The following is a 25,107-nucleotide window of genomic DNA, read 5'->3' as shown; positions in this document are numbered from 1 at the left end:
CAAACTCACAACCAAAGTTTTTAATAAAAAGAATTTATTATTGTGACATATTCTTTGTTACATAAAATCTGCTACAGCAAAGTATACTCCCCTTGCAAACACAAATATATATGAGTGGGAAAACAAAAAAAGAACAAAAAACGTGTCAGCCGTCTAAATGATGTGCAAAAATTCCACAAACTAAATAGAGACACATTTCAGATTATTGATCCCATACTGGCACATGTGACTAGCTACAGAGAAGTCATAAACGGATTTCCTGCAGTCAGGAGTGTGAGGTGGTTCAGGGAAAAAGTGCCATCATTTACATGAAATCTGACAAAGATTACACAGATTGGGAAATAAAGGATACGGAGATACAGATGTGGAGAGATATGGATTTCCTACACAGTTTCTGGGAAGATTTACACACACACACACACACACACACACACACACACACACACACACACACACACACACACGCTGTTTGGGACTGTGCTTTTCAAAGTCCTGTTTGAATATTTGTTCTGGATTTTACCACTAAATGCTGTCCACACTTCAAAGTGAGGAGAAGTAAATTGTTGGATCTTTTTTGGTAAATCAGTTTTTAAAGGATTGTCTAAAGAAAGATTTTTTTAAATAAAGGAAATGAAAAAAAATAAGTTAAAATCAAAAGGCTATCATTTTAAATAGGCATTTGAGGTGTCAGTGTACATAAACGTAAGTCTTAACAGGGCAAATAAAAAGTTACACAGATAAAACTTTATTCACTGTTTTTAACACTTGCTAATAAAACATTTGGAGTCTTTTATATGAGAACTATAGACGATTAAACATTTCAGTGTTTATTCATTATCTCTAAATATAAATAAAACAGCATACGAAACAGTTCTGTCTTGGAAATGAAAACAAGGGTAAATAAAAAAATGTCACATGCTGGGCTCAAACAGTAAAATAAAAGTTCACATGTAGCCAATATTTATGTATAAAATGCTACAAAATAGCATTCAGTCTGCAAATCTTTTCACATTTGGTTTCTATGATTGTTGAACTTGATTCAATTGCATTTTCCTCACACACAAATACTTGAGCATCTTGTCAAATTACGACGAAGCTTCTCAAGACTTAAGGGACATAAAGTGAAACACTGTCAATAGTGCACGGCTCTTCCTGACAGTGGGAAATGTAAAACTCAATTTTCACACAGCTGTGAGGATCAGACTCGGACATTCGTGCGGACAGCAGAGACAAACCTCTGATGTCTGGATGAAAGAAAAGTCCTTTAGATATGTTAACCTGTAACCGGAGAGTTGTTTGTTTTTTACTTAGCGGCAGGGAAAGAGTGAGAATTAATGGGTCATGAAAGTTGCTCATAAAACCTTATAAAATATGATTTAACAATAAATTAAAAGGAGTAACTGATATTTTTGAGTTTTATGAGCTTATTTCCTTTAAAAACTATTATTTTTGTCAGCTGTGTTAGTGATGTAAAAAAAAAAAAAAGAGCGAAAAAAAGCATCAAGCGTGGCCAAGTTTAATTAATACTTTAAGGTGATGATATTTCAGTTTTCTCTTCACTGTTTGTGGATGTTGTGTTTCTTTCTGAACCCATATCCAATTTACTTGTTTACTCCATGATTGCCTGAGGCTTTGGAACAATTTAAAAGGTAACAAACGAAAAAGTGGGAACATTTTTAGGCTGTTATCAGGTTGTTGTGACACATCTATACAAACATAAAAAAATGACAAACAAATATGGCAGGTACACAACATCTTGCGATTGTTCTGCTCAAAACACAGCAGTTAAAAGACAAAAAAACAAACAGCAACCTAAATGAGACCAACACTGCTTCCCCTTCATGATAAAACCTCAAGAAAATATCACCTGACCTTTCAATTACTGAAAAACGCACTAATGTATAAAACAAATCATGTAAATGTTGTGCACAGTGATATACTCAAATTTTCTTAGTTCCCTTTCTCTCTACCATAGTTGTACCAGAAAAAATATATTACTTCATTCCATTATGCTAATATCACACCAAGACTGAGGTAAAAAGGAAAAGTCCTGCGACCAGATATGGATAAACGATGCTACAGATTGATCAGCACAACACTGACAAGTTTCTGCTTCATAATAATACTTGTCAATATTGATCCGCTTCTTTGAGCGTGCCAAAACTTCCAGAAGCCACCACCGCTTCTTTCCCTTCATTGAATTGTGGTCATGCCCTAAGGAAACAGGGTCTTTAAAGAAATCAAATCATACATCTATATGCACAAATACACAATTTCAGGTCTCGAGGGCAACAGAGTGATAAATAATGATTTATATTTAAAGCTGGGCTAGGCAACATGTTTTCGGCATTTTTTTGGACAAAAAAAAAGAGAAATGAAAACATTTATATTAACCTCTCATCATATTTAGCTTCAAATGATCTCAGAGGGAGCTTTATTGCTGCATCTCCACTAAAGCCCACTCGAAACGCGACACGTGACGGGAGACTCTGGCCTATCACGGGTCTTTCAAACTACACCAGTGGTATAAAAAGGAAGAACATCAGCACAGAAATAAAGACAAACTGGTGCCGTGGGTTAGAAATCTAACTTTCACCTTGTAGAGATGGGTTTGGATGTTGCGTGAAGCCAAAAGTTTGCATTTGCAGCCTGTGCTCGGCTGATGGGAGGGGCTTCGGACGGAGATGGAGAGGCGAGAGGCGCCGTCTATTTTCAAATCCTGGCTTTAGCTTTAGATTTACTTTCAATGTTTCTGATTAAGGAATACTAAACTGAATCCTACAGGAAACTAGGTCATGTAACAGAAAACATATAACAGCCAATGAGATGTCAGGAATTTAAATGCTCTGCCCAAAATGCCCAAAAGTGTCCCTTAGTTATCCAAAAGCCTAAAAATCACATCATGTGCGACACCAGCGAGCTGCTTCAAAGGAAGATTAATATTCGTCTTCAAGTTGCTTCTCAAATAAGAACTTAAATAAGGGACGACAGGACACAGACAGTGGCAAACATAGAAAACAAGGTAAAAAAAAGAAACACAACAGGAACGTGGTCTGGTACTCTGTGTTGCAGCACGAGGGGTGTCTGCATAATGTGCCTGTGTATAGATTAGTGCTAACAGCACGCAGGATCATGGCAAAAAAAGGAGCTCATTCGGCTGTGTGGACTGAAGGAACGAGGCATTTGTTTGAGCACATGATGGCCTCAGTTCCATCTTAACCCTCATCGGAGTGCAAATATCCCAAAACACAAGAGCCCTGATTGGGACTCTTGCTCGTTCACTAGAAGTCAGCAAACTCTTTTGCACACTTTTCTGTTTGCGATACACGGATCTCCTCCTCTTCATAGTCATCAAAGTTGCTTGTGTCTCCTGGTCCTCTGCACTTTGGCAAGAAGGGAGCTTCAACCTGTGAATTTAGGAGGATTTTTATTTTAATATGAACCACATCACGTCTCTTGATCCAAAAAAGGAAGCGCGAGCAACAACCAACCTTTCGCTCATAGATGGCAATCCAGTCTGTTGTGGAGAACCACTTGTGATTCTTTATGTCATTGACACCATTCTTCAGGTTCCCAAATCTCTTCGTCAGGTCAACCTGAAGCAGGTTCCTCAGCAGATCCTTGAGGTCGGAGCTAAAGTGAGAGGGAAATCGAACCTGCAGAATTGCAAAAATACATAAATAAATCAAAGATGTGGGTTATGAAACATGCAGAAAAATACTTTCACTGTTTCGCTTATTACGCTGAAATAAAACAGCTAAAAGCACTAAAGAACAACTGGAAAGCCAAAAGCAAGCTGGTCCCGATGGTCGTCAGCAGTGTCCTCCTTCTTCTGGCTGGTTGCCACAGCAGATCATCTCCACCTTACCCTATCCTCAGCATCTTTGTCTGCCAAACCAATCCTCTGCATGTCCTCCTTCACTACATCCACGAATCTTCTCTGACTCTGGCCCAGCAGCTCCATGTTCAACCATCTCCTGCCTCTCTAACGCTGTCTCCAAAACGCTCATCCTGTGCTGTCCCTCTTGGTCTCTCCCACTGAAAATCTGAGCATCTTAAACGATGCCACCCAGAGTTCCAGCTCTTGTGCCACTGCCTCCAAGCCGCGCATCACAACACCACTACCATCTTGTAAACCTTCCCTTTCACTCTTGCTGCTATCCTTCTGTCATAAATCATCCCTGACACTCGTCTCCACCCAGTTCACCCCACCTACACTCTCTTCTTCAGCTCTCTTGTGCATTTTGGATGGTTGACCCCAGATATTTAAACTCATCTAGCTTCACCAACTAATATCAGAGCATTTTAACATTGGAAACATTAAAGCTCAAACATTGCTCCTGCTTATCTTTGCATACCTTGCCAGAAACAATTTTTTCATAAATCTGGATAGGCTGATCAGCAAAAAAAGGAGGGTAACCAGCAGCCATCTCGTAGATAAGAACTCCAAGAGCCCACCAGTCCACAGCTTTGTTGTAGCCCTGAAAGAAAAACAACGTTTCATCAAATTTTAAAGACTTTTCTTGGTCTATTTTTAATTAGAAAGGCAAAAGTAACAAATTATCTCAAGTTTTGAAGACAGTCTGACTCAGAGAACTAAAGAAGCCCAACAATTTTGACCTCCAGGATAAGGGGCATCTCTTAACTGACCACCCGCTGTACTCGCTTGTCCAAGTACAGAGTAAAAGTAAAGTCTTTTCGTTTTAAAGCCAGAGTTCACATGTCCGCTGAACATTAATGGGAACGAGCTGACTTTCTTTAAGCCAGTAGCAAAACTACCTGGACTATAGACCCGGACCAGATACTTAATATTTAATTCAAGAACATTTTTGGTAAATTGGACTCTCAGGCTCTCATTTTATTAATTATAACATGTAATGCCAATGTTAATTAATACCATCACTGTTTTTTTTAAATAAATGACTTCAAAGAAAGATCAGTAATGTGTAATTTACTATTTATTTATTTTATCTGATGTATTAATGTTTATGTTTAACCATCTTAAGCTCTTTTTGCAAAAACAGTCCCCGAGGAGAGAAGGTTCAGTGTCCCCTAGCGGTGGGGGAAAAAATGGATACTGTGTAGCATCGTGATATTTTGTTTGCTAATAATGTATGGATACAGGGACAGCAGAAATCGATATTTTGTTACAAAAAAGGTTTTTGTGCTCTGACTTCAGAGCATGTTGATCCTTTTTCTGAGCAAGAATCCTGACATTCCTTCACTGTCCAAATGTGACAGTTTACTTATTTTAATTTAAGACATGTTTTATTTTAATTAAGTTTAAAACTTTTTTATTTAATGTAAAATTATATTTTATTTTAATTGACTTTCAAATTCTTCAGTTGCTGAAGGGGCTGCATAGTTTTCATAAACTGCATAGTTCAGAATAGCTATAATTGTACCAGATGGTTGATTCAGTTAAGTTGGACTAGACTGTAATACAAACCGTTCAGTTTGTCAACAATAAAACTGAAATGAGAGAAAGACTGAGTGTGAGACTTTGATATTAGAGAAAATGAATATTGATAAAGTTTACCTTTATGTACAGAATCTGAATATCGCAAAATATTTTAAAAAATTGCAATAATATCGTATCGTGGGATGTATGGTGATTCCCACCTCTAGTGTCCCCGTTTCTAAACATATGAAGCGATACTGAAGAATGTAAATGGTAAATGGCCTGTATTTGTACAGCGCTTTTCTAGTCCCTAAGGACCCCAAAGCACTTTACACATCCAGTCATCCACACACTGGTGATGGCAGCTACATTGTAGCCACAGCCACCCTGGGGCGCACTGACAGAGGCGAGGCTGCCGGACACTGGCGCCACCGGGCCCTCTGACCACCACCAGTAGGTGGCGGGTGACAACAAGGACACAACGACAGAGACTGTCCAAGCCGGGGCTCGAACCGGCAACCTTCCGATTACAAGGTGAACTCCCAACTCTTGAGCCACGATCGAGACAGATAAAGACCAGGACAGTGGCTCGTGGTTGTAAAGCCTCTGTGCTACAGCAGAACGAGCTTTAAACAAAACAAAGGCAGAACTGGTAAAACTCTGTCCACGGCTTATTTTGTGGGCCTCTAGATCTACACCGTATGACTAATACAAGGATTATATCCTGATGTATTAATATCCCGTAGTTATACGGGACAGAGAATAATTTAACCTCAGCACTGACATCAGCTGACACTCTGTGTCAAAGGCTACCAGTGAACTTAACTGGAGTGAGATCAATTAGCTGTTTGTTTGAATTTTTAAATGACAATTGATTCAATATAAATGTGGATTTGTGCACAAAAGTCAGCACACAAACTGAATCATCACCCAGCAGCCTCCAGCCGGACATTCAAACATGGTAAGATGGGCTAACCGTGTATGAAGCCTCACCTTGCTGAGGATGATCTCTGGAGCCAGATACTCAGGAGTTCCACACAATGTCCAGGTCCTGCCCTTTACTCTTTTGGCAAAGCCAAAGTCTGTGACCTGAGATTAAAAACAACACAATTGTTATAAGAAGAATAAATACATAAAGGTAACCATGCAGGACTATAACAGTGCAGGTTCATACGCTCTTGACTGAACTCAGGTTTGTCAGACACAAATGTTACTCTCACAGGCAGAAACGCACTAATTCAAAACCCACTGAACTACATGCAGGACCTGTGAGAACTGTGGTTTTCTGAAAACTGTTTAACCAGGTTACAACACAGAGTTTAACACTCGAATTAACATTTCAGATTGGCAGATCTGTTTTGGTGTAATAGGTTTTTTATCGTGGCTTTTAATCTAGTGACAGTTTCAGTGGCTCTAATCTCTGCCGGTAGAGATGATTAAAAATCCTGTCTTCTTCATATGTTTATTTACAATAATTTAGGCTAATACGACTTACAGGTATAGCGCAGTATAGAATGTTATTTTAGAGACAACATCGAGCACGTACATGTCACAACCTCTCAGGTCTGATTTTAGACTGACTGCAAACACAGAACAATGTCAACTAAAGTCTTTAAGATGTATCTTGCTTTAGTTTTGTCCAGCTATAAACTACCATCTGAAGGCTTCAGCCCCCAGGCTGTCCTATTAACACAGTGTTTCTGATTTGCTGATGCTTTTCTTTACATTGACTATATACCTGGATATACCCATGTTGGTCTATGAGCAGGTTTTCAGGCTTCAGGTCTCTGTAGATGAGGTCTAAGGAGTGAAGGTACTCAAAGGTGAGCACTATCTGAGCTGCATAAAATCGAGCATGGTGTTCACTGAGAGAAGGAAACACAGACAGTCAGATACTGACGGAAAATATGAAGAACTCAGTCAAACACTATACAGGTGTAGGTTTCTAATTCATTTATAGCACTGACAGACCAAAACAGAACACCTGAAATTGCTTTTGTTCAGCTATTTGTGGCAACAACAGCAATCGCAAACAAAAACAACCAAACGATAACAATAATTATGTGTATAATACCTGAACCTCCCAGTGCGTCTGAGGTGTGAGAACATCTCCCCACCAGGAACATATTCCATTACCATGTAGAGGTTTGAGTTGTCCTGTTAATTTAAAGAATACATACATATATATATATAAATATGAGGAATGAAGGACTTTAGGACAACAGACTAACCACATGTGCAGTTTAAAGTTAAGTTTCTGTTCTTTGGACTCGGTCATCTTGTGTGAAATAACTCTGTCACAGGACAAAAGCTACCAGGGGACTCGGTATTTAATCTAAATGTGATGACGACATGTTGGCCAATTAACCGACAGGATTAACTGTCTGGAACAAATACAATCTTTACACCTTTGTTTTGTCCTTACCTTGAAAGCGTACACCAGTCTGACGAGGAAGGGGAAGGAGACGGCCTGTAAGATTTTTTTTTCATTTAGCGTGTGCTCTATCTGCTTCAATTTCACCACCTAAAGGGGCAAAAAGAAACAAGGCAGAGACATAAACAAAAAAATCATATCAACGAAGTTGGAGTGCTGTCCCACACTCGTGCTAAAATAAAGGCAAGCGGTAATCACAATAAATAAAATATATACAATAAGTGTAAAAATGAAATGTGTGTGCAGAGACACAAACATAAGAAAATAGGTAATCAGATCAGGTCAGGTATTAGCAATGATCAGAGTCATTGGCTTGTTGTAAAAACTGGGTTTATTTGTCTGTGACCAAATCTCTCAGAGGGCAGCAGATAAAACGCCCAGCGTCCCGGGTGTTCCTCAGACCGGCGCCATGCTGTGTGCTCGTCTGAGACAGCGGGTGCTGTAGAGGTCCTTCAGGCAGGGAAAGAGGTGGCCGATGATTTTCCAGGTGATGTTAATAACTCTTTGAAGTGCCCTCTTGTTTTACCGCAGTTTCAAACTTATTGCATTTTTATATTTTTTAACTGTGTTTCCGTGACTCTCCACACAGTTTAGAGTAAATTTTGGTGAGGCATTAAAATCAAACTATTCAATTTAAGATAGATAATCCGTCACTAAGGACTTCCTGTGGTGTTTAAGTCCTGTTATTGCTGCGTGGTCACACAGTCGAAAGATAAAAAATCTATTTAACACGAGCTGATGCACAAAACCTTGCAGAAACCGCTGCCCAGTGACACTGTGCACACCACGAGCTATGCAGCCAAAAGCTGAGAGTAGAAAATGCTTTTGGTTATGAGCTTACTGTGAGACATCAAGCTTCATCACCAACCAAACAAACTGTGAGACATCGCTCGGCAGGACATTTACAGGATATACAGTTTATGTTTTCGACGGTATAGTCTCATGCTGTTCTGGAGGACGTTAGTGGAAAGTAATGGCTGCAGAAACAAACAATAACATCCATACAGTGGAAAGAAAAGTGTGAAAGCTGTGGTTATAACTGTTGAGTGAAACCAAAAGCTAGACAGGTTCACCTCTTGAGCTGATGGTGAAATTCAGGGGAACACGAGGTTGCTACGTGAGCACTACCGGCAGGCCAATCTGCCTCTCAACTTTCACATCAGTATTTAAAGATCGAAACTGCGGCGTGAAGCGCCTTTGAGGTTTTCAAAAACATAATGTTAGCACTGAGAGGAAACGCTCCATTTCCTTTTATGAGAAACACAACATCTTTGCAGTTTACAACACCAGCTCTTATGGATGCAAATTCAAGCCGTTCATTTACCTTTTGTTTGTCCAGGATCTTCATGGCATAGAACTGGTTTGTTGCTTTATGTTTCACCAGCATTACTCGTCCAAATGATCCAGTCCCCAGGGTCTTGAACCTTTCAAAGTCATCCAGGCTTGTTGTGCACTAAAGGAAACACGTTATCAGTGGCAGGAAAACAACCAACGCTAGCAAATGTTAAGCTATGTGTACTTATGGAAGCCACTAGCTGTTTATCTTCATGCACTGTAGCTCAAAAACACGAGCTTAATGGAAGCACATGCCTCTGACACAGCATTCAAGTCAACAAGAAGGAAACGACGAGGCACAACTGAATCTCTCATTTTTACTCAAATAAGAAAAAAAGTGTACAAAGTGTACTAATCAGAGAAAACGTTTATACGTTACCCTTAAACAACAACCTACCTGTGGTGGACACTCCCATTTTCTTAAGAAGTCTTCTTTGGCTTTAGCTAAGAACTCTTTCACTATAAAAGAAAAGATCGGTTTTGATCATTAGAGTTAGAGTTTAGATAACCGGACAAGGTCAGTGCACATGCTCAGGAAAACAAACTGGGATAGTTTAACACGTTCAAGAAAAACAAACAAGGGCAGTTCACACAATCAAGGCAAGGTCAAGCAAAGGTCAAGTACCAGGGAGGAAATGTCATACTTGACAAAAGAGGAAAAAATATTTCTGTTAAAAAAAACAACCCAAACCCTCAAACCACACACGTGAGCAGGACATGTTAATTCATAAAGTGATGCAAAGAGCTCTGAGGACTTTACAAGTTGGCCAATTTAAAGGCAAGCTATTCTGCATCTCTTTCAGGAAGGGGGGGGGGGGGGGGGGGAGGCAGTGAGGCAGAGAAAATGCAGAACAGATCTGAGACTACAGAGCAAGCCACAGAAAGACAGCGTACTGTGAAAGTCACTGCAGACATGAGCTTTCCAAAGTCAAAGAGCCATTATGGTGCCTAACATGCTGCTACACTTTGGTATGTTGCTACCAATTTAAATCTGTACAGTCAAGTTTGACTAAAAGTGAGACCACAAACTTTCACTCTTTGACTCGGGACGCCTCATGGAAAAATGAGCATACCAAAAGTCTCTACAGTTCACCAAGGGTTTGCAGGAACATTCATCCACATGGATGGAAACGATGGAGAAGAGAAAGAGAGGAAGAAGCATTTATGAAGTCTTGAAAGAAAATAATGTAAAACACATTTTAGATTCACACAACAAAATGATAACAGAGAAGACAACGTAAGGCAAACCCTACTGCCAGACTAAATTTAAAACATAAAACTCTTCTACACTGATGTGATTATTTTGGTTTGGTGGCTTCCTTTATCGTCTCTGAAAACGTCAGCTAAAATATTTAAGGAAGTTTACGTCTTACTGTGCAACATGAAGAAAATAGTTTCTTTTTTTTAAACAATTGAGCAACAAGCAGTTATTTTAGCCCACAGTCTTTTTTTAACACCAGACTGTATTCAGCAATTAAATCGAACTCTTTCTATCTTTTGTGCCACTTTTAGAGGCTTTCTTTGGTCTGTGAAGGACAAAGAACAACACCGATTGAAGAGACATTTTAAAGGTTTACATAAAACGTATTTCTTTCTTGCAAAACATCACACAATGACAAGACACAGATATTAAGACAATGTGAGCAGCTGAAGCACCACAAATGGGCTGCACTACAAAGCGTTATGCCTTCTCTGGTAGATCTAAAACAATGGACAAACACAGGTTGTTAAATTGATGGTTAAGGTACCTCTAAATAGTTAAAAGCAGTAATGAAACTAGGCAGCTTCTTGCAAATGACAAAAATAGAGTCGTGCCAAAAAACAATTCGAAATAATGCAATTTATACAGAATCAGTTGATTTAATAAGTGTTTCTACGGAACTATAAAGGTAGAAAATGCAAAGCTGAAACCCAAGAAGTGGCGGGCAAATCTAAGAGTAAAGCAATGAACTGCACTTACTGCACTTATCCCACATGATGGTGAACTCAGAGATATGAGGCGCGTCGCTCTCCTGTACTCTGCTCTCTTGGCTACCTTTACTTTTGTATTTGTTAAAAAAGCGGCTGGCGAAGGATTGATCCTTTCCCTGGGACATTTTGAGGCAAATATTTTGGTGTGTGAGAACGATGGCTCACAGGCAAAGTGAGTACGTTTTGAGACAGAGCATCGATGGTACTTCCTGTATGTGCTCAAAGGCTCTGCGATGCTTGGCTAACCACATAAAGTTAAGCTTCCTGTTCAAGTGCTCTGCTTCAGTTTCAATGGCCAACTGCATGTCCAGTAATTCTGTGCAGAATCATTTAAAAGCATTTTCTTTTATCTCACTCACAAGAGATAACACTGGTTTGATAAAGTTATACAAAATTAAAATAGCATGCACAAGAGTTGCAAAGTCCTGTCAAAACCACAGAGCAGCGGGTGAATTTAGACGACTGATAAGACATCGGTAAGCCTGTTACACCCACTAAATACATGAAAGACAAGTTATCTGGCTTATTGTGCTCTCTGGTGGTTATGCTTTACAATGCAGTTTTTTAAAGAGCTTTCCTATTTGCTCCAAATCACTCTTTTGAGTTGACTCTTTAAAGCACACTTCTGCAAATACTGGGGCAGTAAAAAGGTGACTTTTGGGGGGCTTAACACCAATTTGGGTAACAGCAATAAAAGTGGAATCCTGTCGTTTAAGCAGATAAAGAAAATGGCACATATATACTGGTGTTGGCATAGTTGGTGACCTATAGTCCATTCTTGGTTGGGGAAAAATCTTGATGTTGTTTAATATTTGGTAATAGGGAACTTAAGAAAACAGTGTAGAATGTAGTGAACTCGTAGCTTGTCCTGCAGAACAGCTCTGACTCTGTTGTTTACAATACTTTCAGCACTATCTGCAGCACATGCAGCAGAGTACTATCACAGCAGAGCAGATGTTAGTGTGCAATCAAGTGCTATCTTTATGGTGAGTTGAAAAGTATTTTCTCAAATATACTGCTGTTGGGAAGTAATAAAACAAGGATCTTATCCTTTTGTCTTTTTTATAATCACTTGCAAAGTATACAGTAGTGGTCAGACTTTTACACACACTCATCATGGTAATTCTGGACATTTAATGATTTCTTTGAGCTGTCCTTTTTCTAGGGAGAAATCATTGTCATCTTCAGTGCCTTTAAAATCCATTTTGGATTTTCTCGGATCACAAGTAACAATTATTTGGTTAAATGCTCCACGTTGCACTATGGCCAACTGGCTTTGGTAGCAATCAGCAAGACTGTGGCGAAATTCTTGTATTTGACCACTCTTCTTGGGAGAGTTAATAGAGTTTGTTAAAACTGGTTGGTGTTTTGGCACAGACCCAGTAGGGTTGAGGTCAGGTCTTTTGGAGAGGCTATTCCAGAAGTTAAACGTTAGCCCTCTCTATTCATTCCAAAACCAGTTCTGATGTGTTTTGGATCATTGACCTGTTGGAACTGTTGGAATATGCAACTGTGTCAAGGATTCAAACATTTAGCAGTTTGAGGTAGGGCTGTGCGGTATGACCAAAATCTCATATCCCGATATAAGAATTCTATCGTCCGATAACGATATAAATCACAAAAATGTAACATTTTCTGTAAATTCTGTGAATCTCGGGCAGCTCGACTTGCGTGAAGTGTTTCCAGCTGCGCGTCATGTAGCTGGAGTCGAGTGTTTTAACCGATGCATGAAACGATACATTTTTAGACATAAGTTGTAACGGCGCCGTTTTCTTTGTGAGTGTTTATTATTATTCTAACGTTTGAGTCTAAGGTTTATTTTTTAGCACCTGGCGGCTCTTTTTACTTCTCATCCGTAAATAATCTGCATCTTTCACGTGATTCAGTTTATTTTGAAAAGTCTCAACAGGATCTTGAGCTTTATTGTGAAAGGTTTACTGGAACATAAACAAGCGGACACGCGATGCTGTTACCGTCGTTGTTGCTAGACAACGCATAAAAACAAGCGCTTGTCCGTCTGTAGTGTGGTTATATTAAATATAAGAGAAAGAGAGAACTTTAAGAAATTAATATAGCCACTACAGTGACCATCAAAACCATGAAAAAATATTGCTGTAAACAGTTTATTTTGCGACACCACAAAACAAACGATAGCGTAAAATGAAACGATAGATGTTTTTATATCGTCATCCGATATATATCGTTATATCGAACAGCCCTAGTTTGAGGTGAAATTGACAAATCTGGAGGTAGTCCTCCTTCTTTGTGAAATGTACCAGTACCACTAGTAGCAGTTCAGCCTCTGTTCATGGCACTATAAGACTTGCTTCATTGCAGACAGTGACACAAGTGTTCCAGCAGTTTCCAGTTCATGACAGGGTTGAGCCTTGGTTGTTCCTGAACATACTCTCATCTGCAGGTGAGAATTTGGGTATTCTTTCTGACTTTGGCAGAGTGGTGACACATCCAATTAACTTGTAATTTCATACAGTTGTTTGAACTGATTATCTTAAAATCTGTATGTGGCTCAGCTTTTGTACATCTACAACTTTCAATGTTAGATTTGCACTTGGACTTTCCCGCTACTCTGAGTATTGGTCAATCCCAATAAGTACTGACAAACAAATTCTTTTAAATGCTGGCAAAGAGAGGTAATGATCTGCTAACTGAAAGGTTGTTATGGTCTGTAAATGGCCTGTATTTATATAGCGCTTTACTAGTCCCTAAGGACCCCAAAGCACTTTACAAATTCAGTCATCCACACATTCACACACTGGTGATGGCAGCTACATTGTAGCCACAGCTGCCCTGGGGTGCACTGACAGAGGCGAGGCTGCCGGACACTGGGGCCATCGGGCCCTCTGACCACCACCAGTAGGTAACGGGTGAAGTGTCTTGCCTAAGGACACAACGACCGAGACTGTCCAAGCCGGGGCTTGAACCAGCAACCTTCCGATTACAAGGCGAACTCCCAACTCTTGAGCCACGATCACCCCTGTTGTTGGTGCGATCCCTGGCTGCCACAGCCTGCATGCCAAATATCCTTGGGCAAAATACTAACCCCGAGCTGCTCTCTGATGCATCCATTGGAGTATGAATGTGTGTGAATGTTAAATAGAAAGCATTTATATAGAAAAAGCATAGCACAAAACGCTTGTGTGAATGGATGAATGAGGCAAGTTGCGTAAAGTGCTTTGAGTGCTCAGATAGAGTAGGAAAGCGCTATATAAAAAACAGTTACATCTACACTTTTTAAAAGTCATATATATATTTGGTATGCATACTTTTGACCCTGTGTGGATTAAAGAAAATATCATTCAAACTTTTGATCCAATTCTTGCTTTTAAAGTCATTAAAGACGTATGCCACATAATCATTCCACCTTGGAAAAAGAACACTTCAAAGAAATCATCAAAAGCCCAAAATTGCCATGATATTCACTTCCATGATGAGTGGATGTAAACACCTGACCACATCTGCATATGTGGGAACCATACTGACCAACATCCTGATAGCAAAACATTTTCTTCTGTACCTATAAATCCAGTATTGATAAGTTTAATTTAATGTGTAATATTTGAACAGAAATCTAGATAACACAGAATAACAGTGTGTTAAGTTTCTTTATTCATCACAGTGTTATTCTACTCAACCCCAAGCCCCTCCCTGCAGAAACTACAGGTCTCATGAGTCGCTAAGACTGTGTGAACAAGTGCCAAACAGAAAGCAGGTCAAGAACAGTGCTCTCCAGACAGAACAATTGGAATGGCACAGTTTAATGGATTAGGCTGGTCACTACTCACAAACACAACAGAGTGCCTTCTGGCTACGTCTTTCAAGTGATTAATAGAGTGCTTTAGGATGCAAAATTCCTCTCCAGTAGTCGCAGTTTGACTAAGATTTTGCTGTTTTTGGATGTTACAGTATCAGGACAACACTTTTATATCACCATAAGAAAGCAGTGATCAGAGGCATTAACGCTTTAATTTACAGCAGACTTGTTGACAGCTGACTTGGCACATCAGTGTTAACCAGGTGGTTTTATGCAGCCACTGTGTGGAAAACAATTACATGTTTTATTACACGACCATTAATCTGGTTTAACCACATCAAGCAGCATTCTGGTCAGCTTGTGAGTTAGTGGTTATCAGATACCTGTTGTTAGCACTGACCAGGCCTTGTTCTGCGGCTTCAGTGGAAACAAATGTTTGCTGATGTTATCTGGGTCTACACACGCGATATTAGCCCTTTGGAAACTGCAAACGATGCTTTGTCGTTTAATCGTTATAGTGTTATAGTGCATAGCCTTAATACAGTTTATTCTGAGATGCTGTCTTTAACACAGACCAAAGAATATGATGCTGAGGATCACACTACCACATCCTTGATTATCCTTCTCAATAATTAGTTGACTGTAAAAACTGTAGCACCGTTTTCCGCTGAGGTAAACAAACACAATTACGAGACCGCAAACGCACCTCATAAACTGCCCTACCAAAGATGGTTCTTCTCTGCAAACCATATTACTGTAGTCTCCCGCTAACACTGGACAACTGCTAAAGGCTGCTCTCCACTCACTTTTATAAGCAAGCTCACACTGCACAATAACTAATGTTAAATGGCTGCGAGGCCAGCTGGATGCTTTCCAGGTGCTCACCGCTTTCTTGTTCATTGCCTTTCTTGGCAGTTGCTGCGTTTCCCATGGTAGGAAGACAGGGCGATCCACAGCTGGCTAGGAGCGATGATGGTGGCGGTTAGCTAACGGGGGGGTACTCCGTTAGCTAGCTAACAAATATCAGCTTTTGCTAGCTGGCTGGTTGAAAACGACATCAATGTCTTCCCTTTGTGCACAGAACTTCGATGTGCTCTGCTCACCGCCTTGTTGATCAAGGTCCTTTTGTCATTCAAGTATGCCTCCGCTGGAATGACAACATGATCCAGACTTTTCACCTCTGACTGCTGTCGTTTTGTGCTGCGTTCAGGTCATATGGGAATACCCCGGCAAGGCTTGCTCGGTGCAATGTTGCCTTCAGGTACCAGTCAGAAATAGTGGACTTATGTCTACATTATACTGATTATGTAAAACTGCTGTAACCCAATGTGTTGCTGTTTTTGGCTCTTGTTTTTATTGGTATATTTGACTATATTTTCTTTTCGCGTTTCACCTCTTCAATAGAAACGTCTTTCAAGTTAATGTTTGTTTTCATAAAAATATTTAATATGGCCTTTGACCTGATGGCCACTGTGTCATTTTTTTGGCATTTAACAGTTTGTCATTCTACTTGCAATAAATGAATTTATTAAAGCAAGTTTTAAAGGATAAACACACACATATAAATCTAAGCTGATATCACAAAAATACAGCTGCTCACAAAATAAGATGTCCATTCCAGCTGTCATAGGGTGAGATGGGGCTAACACAGACAGGCAGGCAACCACTGATACATAACCCCATGCATGTGTTTAAACTGTGGGAGGATTCTTGAGCACCCAGAAAGAACCCATCCATGCATCCATCCAACCCTTCTCTTTTCCTTATCCAATTTAAGGTTGAAGGAGGGCTGGAGCCTATCCTAGCTGTCACAGGGTGAGAGGTTAGGTGTACACACAGAGAATATATAAGACCAATATAAATAAGGCCCTATGCTGGATTAAACCCATGAGCTTCATGCTGTGAGGCGTCACTGTTAACTGAAATGCAGATAAGACGGTTATAAGAATATAACAAAAGATGATAATAGATTATAACCAGTAGTTTGGGAATTTGCTCGGCAAGCAGGGGTTGCTAGTTCAGTTCCGGCTGGAGACACAAATCTCTCTTTAGGGAGGAAGCGTGTCAGGTGAATGAAATCAAACATGCTGAGCTACCTGCTGTGGCGACCCTTTTGTTAAAGGAAAAGCCGTATTGTTATTCTAGAATAAATAAAAACAAACAAAGAAACACACACTTTAAGCTTCTCATCCCCCCCCCCCCCCCCCCCCCAAAAATAAATAAATAAATAAATAAATAAAACTTTATCATAAACTAGTATTCCGAAAATACAGGTTCTTCCCCACGAGTCTTAAAATGTGGCTGTAGTTTTGGACACGTTAGTGAACTCGGAGCGGGACGCGCCCATTAAATGCAGGGTTGTTTTTAGCACCATGGTCAGCGACACAGTTGCTAGGTAGCTGCTCTGTGTTTGTATCAGTGAGTTGAGGAGGAAGAGCTGTACCTATACTAAACAACGACCTGAAGATGTACGAAATCTCATTCGCAGTAGTGGTATCGCTTTTCCCTTCCTTCACAGCTACTTAGTGGATAAATATAATATGTGCTGACTTAACATATACGCCGCTCAGGGTGCTAAATGTCACGTAGTTGCCAGATCGCGAATGCAAACTTCAGCACTTCCTTCAGGCTTCCCCCCCACTCTTACACAACGAATGGTTTTGCCCATGGACTCGCTCCAGCACTCCTAGCACACAAGAGCACTACAATATACAGATTTTTGTTGTCTGTCAGCCAACGTCTGTTTGTTGTTTAGTGGCGGTAACACGAAGCAGGCACTGTTAAAGTCTTGTAAACAGTCCAGTGACTGGAGGGCTTCTGCAAAGACTTCTCCAAACGGTGGCTGTGTCGTCCGGATGAGAGCAGCAGAAGCTACACTGCCAGCGCTCGGAATAAATAAGGTAACGTTGAGGGGCTACTTTGCTTTCGCCTGTGCATTCTTCGCTAGGCATTACAGCTAAGCTAGCTGTAGAATAGCCTGGGGGTCATTATGTTGTCTTTGAGTAATTGTGTCATTAGGGAATATATTATTTGTTTTTATGTTACAAAATTGAATAAAAATGCTCTCATTCGACTACACTGTAAACGTTGCAGTGACGCTGAAAGTTAACTGGATGGTCACACTGCCAGATTGTTTCCTTGTGCTTTGATTCTTCCACCTGACCTATGCAATAGCAGCCTAGCGTTAGCTACTGCTTGCTAGCAACTCATTCATGGCAGGAAAACACCTGCCCAGGCTATGTGACATTTCATTTGCGAGCACAAGCAGTTTTCTTGAAAAGCCGATATATTACACGCGAGATTGTAAGTAATCGTATTTGGTGCTAATCTTTAAATACGAGGAAGATATTTTAAAAAAGAGGGGGGATGGCCTGTAATCCCACCACTGATCTGGAAGATACCATATTGACTACTTTGCTGTGACATGCATAGATTCTCCCTTTTACTCTTGTGCAGCAAAGCGTTTTAGTTCAGACCAGCTTTGCAAGAACCCCTATTTTATTTGCGCTAACATATGGGTGAGCAATGGGAAGCTTTAATTATATGATGAATACGGAGCTTGAAGACTGGATTGATTCTGTGCTTTTTGCAGTCGAGTGTGCCACTTGCAGACCACATGCCGACAGGGCACCCTGCTAGTGACCATTCCCATCCGCGCAGATGGATTACATGTTAATAACAAGCTTAACATATTCTGAATGTCATCCTGCCTGTAGGCCATATGCCAGACACACGGTTTTTGACATAAATATAAATATGATATGTTTAATCTCTTATTTTCATACATCTTGTGCTGTGTAGTAGTAATATACTTTATTACATTTGAGTAAAGGTTTCGTGTGAGAAATTTAACCTTACTTCAACCATTCCACAAATGCTAGTAGCATTGAAGAGAGGTTCACATTTTTACAAACTACAGGCGTATGCTGATGGGTTTTTTTTACTATGTCCCCTGTGCTCTGTGCAAACTGCTTTGCATAGTAAGCAAAAGATTTCATTAAGCCAAAGGCTTTCTGCCCTTTTTCTGTTTGTAAATCACTTTTCATTCAGAGCTTTGTGCAACTGTGGACTGAGCACTGTCCACACTCTCCGTGTTTTTTCACCCTGTCCCATTTTATGTAGATAAAGCTTGTAGATTGCAGTTAATGTATTCAGTTAATTTCCTTTCCAAGGTGTTGGTTTTAATGTAACATTTGACAAGTTAGCATAAATAATTTCTGATGAAGTTATGCTTAACATTTAACTGTTGATGTATTTCAGTACCCTGTGGGCTGACAGCTCCCACACTTGTTCCTCTTCATATGTTGAGGAAGGCGTGAAGTCAGTGTTGGGTCACTGGTTGCAGCTAATTTTAGATCCACTGCAATTCAAAGCTCTCTGCTTTCCTGTGAGAATTGGCCACAAATTTAGCCCTCATTATTTTTGGGCAGACACTGAGGTGTCAGTGGTCACATAGTTAACTAAATAAATGTAATTATGCTATGTTTATTTTATTATACTTCCTGGTTTTCACCGTTAAAATATGCAGTGTCACTCTTACAGTTTTTCACATGAGCAACGTTTATTGAATCCTTCCAACGTGTTCTCAAAACGTGGCAAAACTATTAAGCACATTAAAACTCTTGAAATTCTATAAAGTTTGAAAATATATGGAGTAAAAATTACAAATTACAAATTCACATCCCACGATTCAGTAGCCTGCAGAACAACCTTTAGCAGCACTAACTTGATATTATCAGGGGATTATTTTTACAGTCATGTGAAAAACGAAGTGGAAACCTAAGTACACCCCATTATTTAATAGCTTGCAGAGACATTTTAGCTGCAGCTACTTAAGTTATTGAATTGAAGTAATTGTTTTCTGTATATCTGTCACGTCTGAGGTAAGGAGAGGACCCAAACGCTTAACTTTAAAAAGGCAGTTCATTTATTTACAACAATAAATGTGCAAGCTCCAGCAGTGTGGCTCCCAAGATGATTCCTCCCGAATTCCTCACAGTGCAAACGTGCATGGCGTGAATCGTGACGACAACGAACTCCGATCCCCCGCTGTGGCTCTGCTCCCGTGCAACACCCCGCTCTCGACTCCTAGTGAAAAAATTCCAAAACACAAACGATGACTAGGTACCTTTCGGTAAAGAGGTTTTCAAAAATAGAAAGCCGTGACTGCACTAATGAGTCGAACTCAACGATCCACCGTCGACTGAAGCTCAACGCTGGTGCAGACTGTAATCAGCTACACCTGGCAGCAGCTGATGAGCTGCAGGTGTGGCAAGCTCCAGCGCGGGAACGCTTCCAGGATGAGCTGCCCTCGGTCCCGATCGTCCTGTAACAAAACATAAACACAGGGAGGGGAGGAAGGGAGAAACACATAAAACATCACACACATACACAACAGCGGAGAACTGCCACACTGTGACAATATCAGTCTCTCACATTGTTGTGGAGGCCTGCTCCTCTTTCAAAAGTTGCTTCAAAATCATTGAAGTTTGGACATTCATTTCTTGAAGGTCTTATTACACCATGTCAGTCGGCAAATCTTTTTGACTGGGCCATTGCGACACCTTGATTCTTTTTTTTTCTTTTTTAAAATTTTCAGTCATTCTGTTGCAGATTCGCTTGTATGTTTGGGATTATTGTCCTGTTGCGTGAAAGAATTGTATGTAAGCTGCAGCTGTTTAATAGATGGCCTCACATTTGACTCTGGAATACTTTGGCATATAGAGGAGCTCATGGTTGTTCCCTCCACCACCATGCTTGAAGTGTTTGCGCCTGATACACTGTGTTTGATTTTCGCCAAACATGGTGCTGTGCATCATGGCCCATCTCCATTTTTGGATGGTCTACCTAAAAGACTTTGTTGCAGAAGCTTTATTGTTTGTTCAGATCCAACTTTGCAAACTTGGAAACCTGGAAACGCCATTAGCGTGCTGCCTGCTGTAACCCTAATTTCCTTCGGGATTAATAAAGTATTCTGATTCTGATTCTGATTAATCTGTGCTGCCATGTTTTTATAGAGAGAAAAGACTTTCTCCTGGTAACCGTTTCAAAGACGCCATACTTGTTTCTAATTGTTTCTAATTGTGCTGTCATGAATTTTAACATTTAACATGATAAATGGGGCCAGTAGAATCTGAGATGTAGCTTTTGTGTTTTCTGCACTTTTTCTGAACGTTGTGTGCTCTAACCTTCGGGTATTTTTGCTGCGAGGTCCACTCGTGGGAACACTTTGGCTTTGTGTTAGCATGCCTGAATGCTTCAGACTATCAAACTACCAAAACATCTGATTTAAAGATCTATATTTATAGCTGTGGTCACAGTTAATCAATTAATCAAATTAAATTAATTAGCAGCATCTGGCTGCTGCTTACCCTCTTAATTCATATGGAAGCAGCAAGGGTGTAATTAGTTTGCAGAGGACTGCATAGAGTCCTGTGAAATGTTTCTTTTTCACATGACTATGTGTAATACTGTTATTTCCTTTTGAAAGTGTCCAGTTTCACTTCTTACTTATCCAGCACGATTACAAGAAGTGTGAATCAAGTAAGAAGTTAAGTAAATGTGATATTGGGTAAGATGTGAAATGTTCAACACAACTCTGCTGTAGCATTATAAAGTAGAAGAGCATCTCTTTGCAAAAATATGTTTTACTGGGTTAGACCAGGTTTGCAAATAGTTCAAATGAAGTCGGCAAATTGTTTCTAAATAGATGGAAACTGTTTACGATTTTGCAGAAACAGCAAGAATTGGGGTTAGAAAATGGCACTCACAGTTTTCTGCTTAAATTCTTTGTTTACATTTGCGTTTCATCTGTGATGGAGCCGTGCTGTAATAGTACAACGTGACTCCATTCTTAGCCAGTGCCTTCTTCTGAATGCTCGTACATCCCCTCGGGTCCCAATGCTGCCGTAATGGCGGGCATACTGTTATGTACATAGAAGAACTTCTGTCTGGAAATCCTGCTCTTTCAGTATAACACAAGGCTAAATGGTATTTCCCCAGGACTTTCTATTGATTCTGTATTTGATTTCTGCTGATGTAGTTTCATGTTAGGCTGGAGGAATATAAAACAAGCCCCTCTGGGATGTACCACTAGTTGTTGACGGGACTTGTGTAATAGGTGTGACACAACCTTGTCATGTACAAACACAGTCTTCTGCTTAAGCTCTGCTTTTCCTTTGACTCACTACTTTCAGACTATTTACGTGGTCTTTGTTTTTGGTATAAAAGAGGTTGTTTTAAAGAGTGATTTGCTGTCATCTTAAAATACTGAGATAATATCATCCTGTATTGCACGTTCTGCAAACCATACCAGCAAAATGCCCCCACAGCCAAACAGAGCCACTGTATGGGTCAAGGACTCAATTGTTTTCCTTTACTTTTCCACTTTGCCTGTGTGGGGAGACCACGGTGTGTAGTAGTATGACTACACATTTACCACCTGTGCTGGATAATAAGGGTGAGATTGTGCATAACAATGCCCTGAAAGACAGATATGCATTTGTTGAGCAGCATGAAGAGCTGAGTCGCTACAATGAAGCCTTTCTGTGTCGTGTGGCAGGGAGGGAAAGTGCATGAACTAAGCATCTCTACCAGGTCTGCAGTCATAGCGCTGCAAATTCTCAGATGGCCCTTTGGCTCACCCTGTTGGTGAAAATGTGCTACTGCAGCAGAGGATTAAGTGGAAACTCCACTTTATTACGATTATATGTAGGGACGAATAGTAATTTGTAGGGGAGACCGGGGATAGTTGTAACATTTTTGACATTTCTGTCTGTAAATTGGAGCTCTTTTAAGGTAGTGGATTCAAAATGTAATGCAAAGTATTTACATGTCTCGGCTATTAAATAGTGCAGGTATTTTCTCTGCAGCACAATTACCCATTGCATGGTATGGTCTCAAACACAAAGAGTGAAATGTTACAATTAACCCCATAGTCTGGGTTAGTTGTAACATATCCTGGGGTGAAATGTAACACAATGAAATAAGGGTACTAACAAAACATTAACATGTAATCTTTGTTTATTCAACACACGAATGCACTTAGAGCCATTTATGTAACTATGTGTGTGTGTGTGACAGAATGCAGAAATCTAGATTTTGAACATATGCCAACCCCCCAAAAAAGATAAATTATGGAATTTTCTGCAACTGAATATTTCATTAATTTTGGTTGGTCTTCCTTGAGTTTGGCCTCGTTGGCTCAGTGGGCATTATAACCTACAACTCTTGCACCAATTTTTAACATAACAATGAAGCTGAAAAAATGTAGTTGTTCACCAGCATCGCAATTCCATTACTTTTTATCACGGCTTACCTTGGTGTGGTTTGCTAAGTGCTTCAGAAAGATGAGGAATTCTGTTTCTTGCACCCATCCTGATTTATTTCCACTACCAGTACTTCCTACTGGTCCATCTCTGACACAGTGGTCTGCATAATGTATGTGTGGGAACACAAACAGTGGAGGAATTGTGTTGCCAATGGCATTAACCGCATATACAAAAGCGACCAGTGAACCTCTCTCTGCTGATGTCTTTGCCCCAACTTGTTTAATATAAGTTAAAGTAATAGTGTGGTAAGTTGTAACATCTGCATTATTGTTACAACTGACCCAGACTCCTATAGCCATGAACTAGCTAACATTACAGCCAACAGCTAAAACATTAGCACTAAAGACCTACACAGAATATATCCCCATAGACATACAAATAACATAATTTAAGTTTGATGAGTTTAACTGCAAAGCAGATAATGCTATTAGAAATTGAAATAAAGTAGAAAAACTTACTTTTTGGCATACAAATGACTTTTTTTCATGTTAAATTGTCTGTGTTTGACAAAATGTGCTGATTTTTCACATGTGATATCAGAACTGAGTTGGACATGCACAGGATGAGTCACATCATTTGAAACTTAGCCCTGACTGGAGAAATTGGAAGTGTTACAACTGACTCACGTTACAACTATCCCCGGTCTCCCCTACTTATAATGCTGTCAGTATCTATGAATATGACAAATGTGACAAATAGTTATGAAAACCTCCAAACCAGATTTTGTTGGTGTTTCTATTCATCACAGAGTCCTTTAAATAGAAATCTGAGGAGCGGATTAACAAACTTAGATAAGGCCTGTGGCTGTTAAAGAAATGCAGCTGCTGCCATTTTCTGAAGGTGCATTTATGGAAGAGGTCGCCTAATACTTCTGTGATTAAAGGGAGTAGGTGTTTTTGGTAACAAATATGGTTGTTATGGACTTGAAATGTATTTTTTTTTGTAGAAAAGGCTAAATCACAATTTTTCTAAATCGTGTTTTATATTTTATGTTATAAAATTCAAAAGCTGAACCTTTTTTTTCAATCCTGTGATATATTTTACATTTTAGACTGACTAAAATGACTGACAGGATGATTGTCACAAAATAATGTTTTTTAAGTTACTGTTAAATAACACTAAATCCTCATCTTCAAGTGAGTTCAGGTGAAATCAGGCCATCTCGTGGTTTATAGCCACCGCTACCAGCGAAACAAACGAGCAAAACAACAGCAGGCCTGTTTTTGCTGGATCATCCATCAGTGTGCCGCTGAAACGTCTCACCTGTGACCTTATATGGTCGCAAAAACAAGCCTACATAGAAAAATCCGTGTCGACATTTTTCCCATAAGATACAAGGAGGGGAAATGAAATCATCGAATCAGTGACATATTTACCGACATACTTATAAATATATTTATGCGCATGTGTATCTTGGTTTTTTTGTTGTTTGAGGTTGAAGCATGTTTTATTACAGTAGCTATTTTTTTTTTAAAGTGTAATTTATAATGTCTGTCATATCTGAAAAATAATTATTATAAATCTTGATTAAAAACACAAAAACCTCTACAATAATTCTTCTTCAAATTAGGAATAAATAACCCTGCAATACTGTGCAGGATAATTAAGAGCAACAACACGGCTTTTGCCTGGGGACTGTGTGTCATTTTCATTTTTTAAAATACTTGCATTAGAGATTTGTGCACTTTCTGCTCGTATGTTAGTTTAGTTGCATCATATGTGCTTGTCAGCTCCACCGTTGTTCCTGAGGGTTCACGTGACACCGAGGTCTGCTGCTCCTATGGAGACGGTATTCCCTGCCTACTGTACAGAGAGCCGGTACACCACTGGGAGGTGGGGGGAAATTGTCAACAGCACAGCTTGC

The 25,107-nt window shown here is 39.8% G+C and overlaps 2 protein-coding genes across 5 annotated transcripts in view; one reads left to right on the top strand and one right to left on the bottom strand.

The window, feature by feature from the left end:
• Positions 1–48: 48 nt before the first annotated feature.
• prkacba (protein kinase, cAMP-dependent, catalytic, beta a) lies at positions 49–16,113 on the bottom strand. 2 transcript variants are annotated; one of them, XM_087852828.1, is made up of 10 exons: positions 15,799–16,113; positions 9,568–9,629; positions 9,160–9,288; positions 7,827–7,925; positions 7,476–7,558; positions 7,140–7,266; positions 6,395–6,490; positions 4,359–4,481; positions 3,492–3,656; positions 49–3,407 (listed from the first exon to the last, which is right to left on the bottom strand). In XM_087852828.1, the coding sequence occupies exons 1-10, from the start codon at positions 15,842–15,844 to the stop codon at positions 3,282–3,284; spliced, it is 1,056 nt and encodes a 351-aa protein (XP_087708954.1). In that variant the 5' UTR covers positions 15,845–16,113; the 3' UTR covers positions 49–3,281. The 2 variants fall into 2 exon arrangements, with proteins under 2 accessions (XP_087708954.1, XP_087708953.1); XM_087852827.1 differs by lacking the exon at positions 15,799–16,113 and adding an exon at positions 11,131–11,893.
• A 1,432-nt stretch (positions 16,114–17,545) lies between these two features.
• Positions 17,546–25,107, top strand: part of ttll7 (tubulin tyrosine ligase-like family, member 7) — a 90,479-nt gene continuing 82,917 nt past the window's right edge. For all 3 annotated transcript variants that reach the window (XM_087852825.1, XM_087852826.1, XM_087852824.1), the window contains exon 1: positions 17,546–17,813. The gene's annotated coding sequence lies outside the window, so the exon portion shown is untranslated. The remainder of the gene's footprint in view (positions 17,814–25,107) is intronic.

Source organism: Neolamprologus brichardi, chromosome 15 (assembly GCF_056152115.1).
Source record: "Neolamprologus brichardi isolate AB-2024 chromosome 15, ASM5615211v1, whole genome shotgun sequence".
NCBI classification, from domain to species: Eukaryota; Metazoa; Chordata; class Actinopteri; order Cichliformes; family Cichlidae; genus Neolamprologus; species Neolamprologus brichardi.
Note: the sequence above shows the minus strand (reverse complement) of the source record. Positions and strands in the feature narration are given on the sequence as shown.